This window comes from Malania oleifera, chromosome 4 (assembly GCF_029873635.1).
Source record: "Malania oleifera isolate guangnan ecotype guangnan chromosome 4, ASM2987363v1, whole genome shotgun sequence".
NCBI lineage: Eukaryota > Viridiplantae > Streptophyta > Magnoliopsida > Santalales > Ximeniaceae > Malania > Malania oleifera.
In genome coordinates, this window is record NC_080420.1 from 88,898,023 (window position 1) to 88,907,973 (window position 9,951).

Below are 9,951 nucleotides of genomic sequence, written 5' to 3' on the forward strand. Positions count from 1 at the left end.
GTAAGTTTGTATTAAAGTCCATCATAAAATTTTGTTCAATAATTTTTTTATTCAATATAATACAATACATAAATTTTAAAAATAATATTATTAATATGATACCATTAAATATACATACATAATAATATATTTGAATATAAATATTAAACTACCATTATTAATATTTATTATTATGTACAATAATATTATAAGACATAAAAAATTAATAAAATAATATTATATATTAAAATATTATGATAGAATTGTTGTATGATTATTTATTTATTATATTTATTGCGAGAAAAAATCAGCGGGACTGCTCTTTCGACTTCCATTAACCTGAAAAAGAGAAAAGGAAGAAAGGCTTGGAGGACCCGGGGTGTACTCCGGGGGATTGCTTTGATGCCTAAGTAAGGGAATGCTTTAGAGAGGTTAAAGGCAACAGTAAGAATGGGTGTCAAATGACTTACCTTGACATCTTCCCCGCGTCTCTTCTTATAGCGGCTAGAGTTGACCCTTGAGTTGAATTGTCTTTATGGCGCGAGGGCGTGAATTGCTCCCAGGTCATAAGTGTCCGCGTGTGTCACTCCGATCGTTTAAGGTGCCAGCGTCGATCTCTCCCCCTCTTTATTAGGTTGGAGTTGATTACTCTTACCAGAAGGTATGACTTGGGGAGTAATGACTAGGCATTGACTTCCTCATATTAGTTGATATATTTTGGTCACATCAGTTGTCCCCCCCTAGTTCCAAATTTCTATAAAGAATTTTGAAAGTTGTCGTGTCTTCTTCTTGTATGTACTAGTTGTTCTCCCCCCCCCCCCTTTTTCTTTTCTTTTTTTTTGAATGGCTATTGCTCAGTTGGCGGACCCCGACCTGGTTCGGCTTGTCCAAGTGGATGGTGGGTCTTTGAACGACTTGCCTTGCCGAGGGGGCATGGTGCGACTTTTTTGAGTCGATCCGCAGAATGACGGCTGATCCGAGCCGTCGATGGGGTTCGGATGGCTTACTGAGCTAGCCCCAACAGGGTTGGTTGATCCGAACCATAGTGGCGCACTGCGTATGCCAAGCTGATTTTTGTTGAGCTTTTCCTCGAAGTACTTTGGTCGAGTTGTTGCTTCGAGGCCTCTTTGCTGAGCTGCTTCTTCAATGCACTTTTTCCGAACTGTTGCTTCGAGGCTTTTTAGCCGAGCTGGTTTTGTCGAGCTGCTCTTCGAAGCACTCTTTGCCGAGCTGGTGCTTCGAGGTATTTTAGCCAAGCTGGTTTTGCTGAGCTGTTGTTTCAATTCATTTTCGCCAAGCTGCTCTCTAGAGCACTTTGGCTGAGCCATTGCTTCAAGGCCTCTTTGCCGAGCTACTCTTCGAAACACTTTTACCGAGTTGTTACTTTGAGGCCTTTTTTTTTTTTTGCCGAGCTACTCTCCGAAGAACTTTTGTCAAGCTATTGTTTTAAGGCATTTTTGCCGAGCTGGTTTTTTTGAGCTGCTCTCCGGAGCACTTTGGCTAAGCCGTTGCTTCAAGGCCTCTTTGCCGAGTTAGATTTGCGTAGCTGCTCTTCAAAGCACTTTTGCCAAGCTGTTGTTTAGAGGCTTTTTTTTCCCGAATTGGTTTTGCCGAGCTGCTCTCCGAAGCACGTTTGCCGAGCTGTTGCTTCGAGGCATTTTTGTCGAGCTGGTTTTACCGAGTTGTTCTCCGAAACACTTTGGCCGAGCCGTTGCTACGAGGCCTCTTTGCCGAGCTAGAATTGTCGAGCTGCTCTTTGAAGCACTTTTGTTGAGTCGTTGCTTCTAAGCGTCTTTGCCAAGCTGGATTTGCCGAGCTGCTCTTTGAAGCACTTTTGCCGAGCCGTTGCTTTAAAACTTTTTTTTTTTTTTTTGCCGAGCTGGTTTTACCGAGCTGTTCTCTGAAGCACTTTGGCCGAGTCGTTGCTTCGAGGCCTCTTTGCCGAGCTGGAATTATCGAGCCGCTCTTCGAAGCACTTTTGTCGAGTTGTTGCTTTGAGGCATTTTACCCGAGTTATTGCTTCGGGGGCCTTATCTGCCTAATGAGTTGTGCTCATTTGTTGGGCGATTACGTAGCCTCACGAGTTGTGTTTGTCAGTTGAGCCTTATCTGCCTAATGAGTTGTACTCATTTGTTGGGCGGTTGCGTGGCCTCACGAGTTATGCTCGTCAGTTGGGCCTTATCTGCCTAATGAGTTGTGCTCATTTGTTGGGTGATTGTGTGGCCTCACAAACTGTGCTCATTAGTTAAGCCTTATCTGCCTAATGAGTTGTGCTCATTTGTTGGGCAGTTTCATGGCCGCATGAGTCATGCTCGTCAGTTGGGCCTTATCTTCCTAATGAGCTGTGCTCAGTTGTTGGGCGGTTACATGGCCTCACGAGCCGTGCTTGTTAATTAGGTCTTATCTGCCTAATGATTTGTACTTATTTATTGGGTTGTCAGTTTGACTGCTTTCGAAGTGACGTTGCAATCTTTTTACGACATCTCCAGCCCTACAAAAGTATAATAAGTGCATGTCAAATTGGCCGTACCTTGGGAAGTCATGAATTCTTGGAATTAGCACCACGTCAGTGTATGTTCAAAGATTTTTTATATATTTTCCCTCGAGACGCACACCCTGGTTATGCATTCCTGCCCCCTCAAGATGCCAACTACCTCGGGGATCCGTGCAGGCTTTTCTCTATAAAGGTCGTGGGCTCCTTCATTCGCTCATCATCTCACCCAAAGGGTCCCTTCTTTCTTCTAGGTACGCTCTCATTCTGCCCTTTCCTTGGTTGTTTTTCTCCGCTTTTGTGTGGCATTGTATGTTTGTCTTGTTCTTTACGTCCTTCACTATTCTTATTAGAAGTTTGCCTTTTGATATGTTTTGCATAGTATCTGTCGTGTTTTTATGCAAAGTCTATCCACTTAATCTTGTTTGGCACAATGTCTTCTTTGTTTTTGTGGGAAGCTTGCCTATTTGATCTGTTTGCATAAATTGTTTGTTTCTTTTGCTCCGCATTTTGATTTTGTCATGGAGTCTTCAGCACACCCAGTGAGGGCTTCGAATACAATAAGGAGTGCTCAGTGTGATCTGTCATCCTCAGATGTACAAAATGTTTGGTACTTTTTTGCTATTCGTACGAACATTAGTATTAGGTTGCCCACTAGCTCGGAGTTGGTCCTTGATCTTAGCCCTAGTGAGCTCTATTTGTATACAGACTATTTGGACTTTGGTCTTAGACTTCCTTTTCTCCCTTTCATTTCTAATGTATTACGTTTTTACCACATAGCCCCCTCACAGCTTGTTCCGAACTCGTACCTTTCTTTGGTGTGCTTTGCCATTCTCCTGCTCAAACAAGGTCATCAGCCCACGGTGCCTCTCTTTCGAAATTGCTTCCATACAAGGACGCACTCTATGGAGAAGTAACTGTACTACTTCAACTCTTTGTCCAGCTATAAGCTTTTTACTCCGAACAGTTCTTCCATACACAATTGGAAGTCTCAGTACTTCTTTGTATCCGGGGAGTTGAATTATATTGGCTCTCGCGTTTGGTCTTCTCCTTTTGATGGTGACGTTCTCTTCACTTTATTTACTTACTACGTATGTAGAGGCTATGTAGGTACCTATTTCTTACCCGTTTCTTCTTTTTCTTTTAGCTCAGGTGCGTCATATACATCCGACGCTCTTTCCCGGAGAGCAGGCCATCCTAAAAAAGTTACGAGCCCTGGTCAGCAGAGGATAATCCCTCACGAGGAGCTACTCAAGGAGCGAGTCCTTGTGCAGTGGGGGATCAACCCCATTTCTCCAAGTTTTATCTTACCTTTGATCTCATGATGTATATATATCCAGATGTTCCTACTGTTCTTGGTATTCTTACCTCCTCTTCTACCTTTGTAGATATGGAGTTTAACAAGTACGAATCTCTCATAGGAGAAGCTAAAAAACAAAGGGCAAGCAGGAGTAAGAAGAAGAGGAAGGAGCTCGAAAGAGGGTCATCTCAGAGGGAAGCGGCCACTATAGGCGAGAGTAAGGCTCCTGCTGCGGAGAATGTTGCAGCAGCGCATCCTCCTATCTCAGCGGTGTTTAATGAGGCTATTTTTCATGAGCCAACCTATTCCGCTCCTGCGCTACATAGGGTGATTCACGTGGAGGATTTTGTGCAGGCTCAATGTTCTCTTCCCGACGTCCTTTCAGTGAAGATCAGACACACTACGTACCAGGTATCTCTGAAATTCATGTTTTTTTACTGTGCTTGTCCGTCTTCTCCTTTTTCTCCTTAGAGTTTTTAACCTACTCTTACCTTTGTTTGTTCTCAGCTAGCGACCATGGCCCTGGCACAGGAAGAAAAGGTTGTCGAGATGTATCGGCAGACCTTAGATGCTAGAGAAAAGTAAGTTATTGCCCAGAATGAGCTTCAAGAGGCCGAGCTCTATGAGTGGGCCCTTCAAGAAGAGATTGAAAGGATCCGAAGGGAGGAGGTTCCTACTGCTATGGCGGCTACCACTGCTGATGCTGCTCGAGCTGCGATAAAGGAGTATAAGGATTCAACACGGCTCGTCATGGACACCGCCAAAACTTATCGAGTAGGCTTTAGGAGGTGTCGAGAGTAGGTCAGGACTATGCACCCTGACCTTCCTCTAGATGGTGTGTGTTCACATGGGTACGCCGAGAGAGTCCCGAATCCATAGATGAGGAGGGCGAGGGGGAGGAAGAGGAGGCTGGAGAGGGGAGCAAAGCCAGCCGATCTACTGAATACATTTTATCTCTGTAGTTTTATTCAATATGATGCAACGCACTTTTGAGTTTATTGATGATACAACTGTCGTATTTGAGACTTACTACTCCGTTGTACGATATTTGGTGAAATGACAAACTCAAGAATAATATTTTTTTAGCATATCAGAGTTCCATCTATTTTTTATCTCCTTTTCCCTCTATGTCCTCTAATTTATGTCCCTGGTTTTATTTCCGCTGTAACTCGATATAGTCCCTCCCAGTTCGGCTTTAGCTTGTGCGACCCTAGTTCTACTAGGCTAGTTTGCACCTTTCTGAGGACAAGGTCTCGGGGTTGGAAGTTTCATACTGTTACGCGATTATTGTAGTATTTCGCCACCTTTTGTTGGTATGCTGCGATTTTTAGGCATGCCTGCTCTTACCTCTCTTTTAGGAGATCTATCTCTGCCCTGAGCTCTTCATTATTGTGTTGCTCGTCAAAATATAAATGGGGTTTCCCCTGTCGCTGCTCTTTGGGTAGTGTATTATGCCCAGAGTATAGAGGGGAGCTATTCCACCACCTGCCTTACATAGACTCAAGCCGTTTCCATAAGTTGTACAATATCGTTCGGTTTATATTTTCCATATGACCATTACTTTGGGGATGTGCCATTGATGCGAACAAGAGTTTAATAGACAGGTCGGAGCATAATTTTTTGAAGTGCTCATTATCGAACTGTCTCCCGTGGTCAGTGACTATGGCCCATGGGATTCCGAACCGGCAAACCACCGATGTCCAAATGAATCGTGTGATGTTTCGCTCGGTTATATGAGCTAGGGCTTCGATCTCTATCCACATAGTGAAGTAATCAATTGCCACCAACATGAATTTCCTTTGGCCGGTCACTGGAGGTAGAGGCCCTATAATGTCTAGTCCCCACTGGGTGAAGGGACAAGGAGTGGTCAGAGGAGAGAGAAGATTAGACGACACGTGAGGTACTCCCGCGCACCGCTGGGACCTGTCACACCGTTTGACGAACTCAACCGCGTCCTTCCTCATTGTGGACCAGTAAAATCCTTGTTGTAAAGCCTCTTGAGCTAAAGCCCTGCTGGCTAGATGATTTCCACATACCCCTTCGTGGATCTCCCTTAGTATGTATTCTGCTTTTTCATTACTCAGGCACCGCAGGTATGGCAGTGTTAAGGATCTTCTGTATAACTCTTTGTTTATGAGTGCGTATCTTGCTGCCTTCCTCCTCACCTTTAGAGACTCCTTTTTGTCCTCTAGTAAGGATCCGTCGCAGAGGTATTGCACTAGAGGCGTCCTCCAATCCCCCTCGTTGATTTCAGAATCCAGCAAGTTAACACTACCCTCCTCGTATGAAGGTTTTACAATTTGCTCTAGGTAAATAGCATCCCTCCATTCCGAGCCGGTGGTTGAGGCTAATTTCGTGAGTGCATCAGCCTTTGTGTTCTCAGCCCTTGGCACGTGTTCTATATCGAAATGAGTGAATACTTTAGCATATTCTTGGACCTTGGCTAGATACTTATTCATTTTTTGATCCCTAGCCTCAAATTCTCCTTTCACCTGCTCCACCACTAATTGGGAATCACTTGATACCTTGATTTGTGTTACCTCTAGTGCCTCTGCCCGACGCAGCCCTACTAGCAAAGCTTCATACTCAGCGTAATTGTTTGTTGCTGAGAACTCAAACTTTAATGCATATTGGGTCCTCGTATCATCTGGTGTCGTGAGGATAATCCCCGCTCCTCCTTCGACTGCATTAGATGACCTGTCGACGTGTAGCGTCCATACCTCCAATTTTCCTGCTACCTCAGGGGGGTCTTTCGGTTGTGAAGTCAGCTAGAACCTGGGCCTTGACAGTAGGCCTTGGTAAGTAATGTATGTCGAACTCGCCCAATTCGATGGACCACTTCATCATACTTCCCAAACTCTCTGGTCGTTGAAGAATCTACCTCAATGGTAGGTTTGTTAACACAATTATCTTATGCACTTGAAAGTAGGGGCTCAACTTTCGTGCGGCACAAATGATGGAGAAGGCCGCCTTTTCTGCTGTACTGTAATTCTTCTCGACTCCACTCAACACCTTGCTAGTGTAGTATATGGATCTGTGCTGCCTACCTTTTTCTTGAATTAGGACTAAGCTAACTGCATTTGTTGTCGAAGCGATGTAAAAGTAGAGGTCTACTCCCGTATTCGCCTTTGTTAGTAGAGGCGGAGAGTCAAGATACTGTTTAAGCTGTTCAAAGGCTCTATTCTGCTCCTCCCCACATTCAAATACTCCTTTCTTCCTTAATGCCTTGAAGAATGGTAGGCCTTTGTCCCCCGAGCAGGTGACAAATTTACTGAGGGAGGTTATCCTTCCTGTCAAGATTTAGATCTCCTTCTTCATTCGTGGGGCCTCCATTTCTAGCAGCGCCTTTATTTTGTCCGAGTTGGCTTCTATCCCTTTGTTCGTCACCATAAACCCAAGAAATTTCCTTGCCAAAACACCAAACACACACTGCGAAGGGTTTAGTTTCATTTGGTACCTGCGCAATAGCTCAAACATCTCCCTCAAATCTTTGTAGTGCTCCTCCACTTTTAAGCTTTTCACCAGCATGTCGTCTACGTATTCATCCATCATTTTCCCAAATTGATCTTTAAATATCCTGTTCACCAATCTCTGATATGTGGCCCCTGCATTTTTTAATCCGAAGGGCATTACTCGGTAGCAATATAGTCCTCTCTCAGTGATAAAGGATGTTTTCTCTTCATTAGCTCGATGCATTAGGATTTGATTATATCCCGAGTAGGCATCCATAAAACTGAGAAATTCATGCCTAGAGGTCGAATCCACCAGCTGATCAATTCGAGGGAGAGGGAAGTTGTCCTTCGAACATGCCTTATTTAGGTCTGTGAAATCTATGTAGGTGTGCCATTTTCCATTTGACTTCCCTACTAGAACCACGTTGCTTAACCACTCCGGATAGTTAACCTCCCTGACGAACTTGGCTTGCACTAGCTTCGTCACCTCTTCATCAATTACCTTGATTTTCTCTATCCCAAAGCTCATTTTCTTCTATTTTACAAGCTGGTGGTTGAGGTCAACTTGCAACCCTGCTCTATGATTGCAGGGTCAATACCTAGCATATCTTCGGCCAACCAAGTGAACACGTCTGCAAACTCACCTAGTAGCTCGCTTAGTTCTGCTCTCAAGGTGTCAGCTAGGCGATTTCTGATCTGCACGCACCTTTCCTGATTGCCTTTTAGGGGTACACGTGTTATGTCTTCATCCACCGTGCTGATTTGAGGGTATTCCCCCCTCACTTCTAGGTCTTCTATAGTTAAGGTCTCCCTTGCTTCCATCTTCCCTTTTAAGGCCATTACGTAGCAATTCCAAGCCACTGCTTGATCTCCCTTGACGACCCCTGTCCTGTGCGGAGTAGGGAATTTCATCTTGAGGATGTACGTTGATGTTGTGGCTAGAACCGCATTAAGCAAGGGGCGGCCTAGTATGATGTTGTATACTGATGGTCGGTAGACCACCAGGAATTCTGTCAGTGAAGTAACTTCTTGTGGGGTCGTCCCCATTGTTACTGGTAGTGTGATTGTTCCCATGGGATGAACTATGTCCCCACTGAACCCGACCAGGGGGGTTGAGATTGGTTTGAGTCGCTCCCTGCCGATCGTCATTCCTTCGAGCACCGACTAGAACACATTAGCGAAGCTCTCGTTATCAATCAATACACGTCTTACTTTGTAATTTTCCACAAGTAGGGAGACTACTAATGCGTCGTCGTGTGGTTGTTGCACTCCTTCTTTGTCTTCGCTGTCAAAGATGATAACATCATCTTGTTCCTTTTGCCGCTTGGTTCCCATCTCTCTGTTGAGAGTACCTGCTTAGGATATCTTTTGCGAGCACCTCCGCTATCTCCACCACTAGAGAACCTTCCAAAGATATCGCGATTTCCCCTATGATCTTTTCTTCCTTCTCGTCCCCGTTGGGTCTCTTCTACTCGCGAGGTTCCCCTTGCTGATCTCCATTCTTTATGAATCTCGACAAGTATCCCCTTTTGGTTAAGGCTTCAATCTCGTTCTTTAGCTAAATACACTCCTCTGTATCGTGCCCATGATCCCTATGGAATTGACAGAACTTGGACATGTTACGTTTATATGAAGAGGTTCGCATAGGTTCGGACCACAAGACATAGTCCTTCTTCCTTATATGCATCAACACATCAGACTGCGGTGCGTTTAGAGGTGCATAGGTGGAGAACTTACCAGACTGCCCTCTCGTCATAGAGCTAGCGTGTAGCGCACTAGTATCCTCTCTCTTCATAGGTCTAGAGGGTTCTCTCGTCTCCTAACTATTACCTTTCCTTTTCAGCTCGATGTGATTTTCCCTCCATTATTTCTTCCAGGTTGATGTACTTCTGCACTCGGGCCATCAATTCTCCCATATCAGTCGACGACTTCTTCCCCAGAGAGTACAAGAAGTTTCTAGGCTGAAGGGTCGTGGTCAGAGCTGCCAAAGCCACCCCTGTGTCTAGGTTATGGATCTCTAAGGTCGCAGTGTTGAAGCGATGCATGAACTTCTTTAGCATCTCCCTTTCTCCTTGGACCAAGCTCATTTGATGGGCTGATGTTTTGACGATTCTTCGACTATTAAGGAAGTGGCCGATGGACAGCTATTCCATCTCCGAGAAGGAACCAATCGATCCAGGTCGTAGGGTCCGGTACCAATCCCTGGCACTACCTTTGAGGGTTGCAGCAAAAGCTCGGTACATAATGGCGTCAAGAGCGCCTTGCAACTGCATCAACACCTTGAAGGTGTCCAAATGGTCAATCGGATTGAACAGACCCTCGTACCTTTCAAAAGTTGGCATCTTGAATTTGCTCGGCAGTGGAACCTCCATCACTTTTTTGGTGAATGGCGGCTCCTTGGATCTTAGAGATGCTTCCCCGTAGAAGGGGTTAGTCTTGCCTTCTTTCATCATTTTCTCTATTTGTTCTATTTTCCTAATCCTTTGTTCCAGCTCCGTGGATCTTTGTTGGTTGACACCTATGCTATTCGCATCTTCTACCTTCTTGGTGAGGTAGGTTTTATCTTCACTCTCCTTTGGCTTATCTGCTTTCTTGGTTTCGCCGGGACTCACCTGTTGTTTATGGGGGACATGCCCTTCTGTCACTCTTTTGCTGTAAGAGCGGGTTGAACATATCCTTCCACTTTCTTTTGAAAAGCAAGGAATTCTTCCCCGGTGACCACCGATGGT

The 9,951-nt window shown here is 44.9% G+C and overlaps 1 protein-coding gene across 1 annotated transcript; it reads right to left on the bottom strand.

Moving 5' to 3' along the window:
* Positions 1 to 5,260: 5,260 nt before the first annotated feature.
* On the bottom strand, positions 5,261 to 7,751 carry LOC131153877 (uncharacterized). The gene is made up of 2 exons (XM_058106326.1): positions 7,228 to 7,751; positions 5,261 to 6,467 (listed from the first exon to the last, which is right to left on the bottom strand). Exons 1-2 carry the CDS (start codon positions 7,749 to 7,751, stop codon positions 5,261 to 5,263), a joined length of 1,731 nt encoding a protein of 576 aa, XP_057962309.1.
* Between the last annotated feature and the right edge of the window lie 2,200 nt (positions 7,752 to 9,951).

Excerpts from the sequence above, each read along its gene's own strand:
- LOC131153877 (XM_058106326.1), bottom strand. The coding sequence starts at position 7,751 with ATGAGCTTTGGGATAGAGAAAATCAAGGTAATTGATGAAGAGGTGACG. Across the intron at positions 6,468-7,227 it reads ATGTTTGAGCTATTGCGCAG|GTCATCTAATGCAGTCGAAG; the intron begins GTACCAAATGAA and ends ACACGTCGACAG.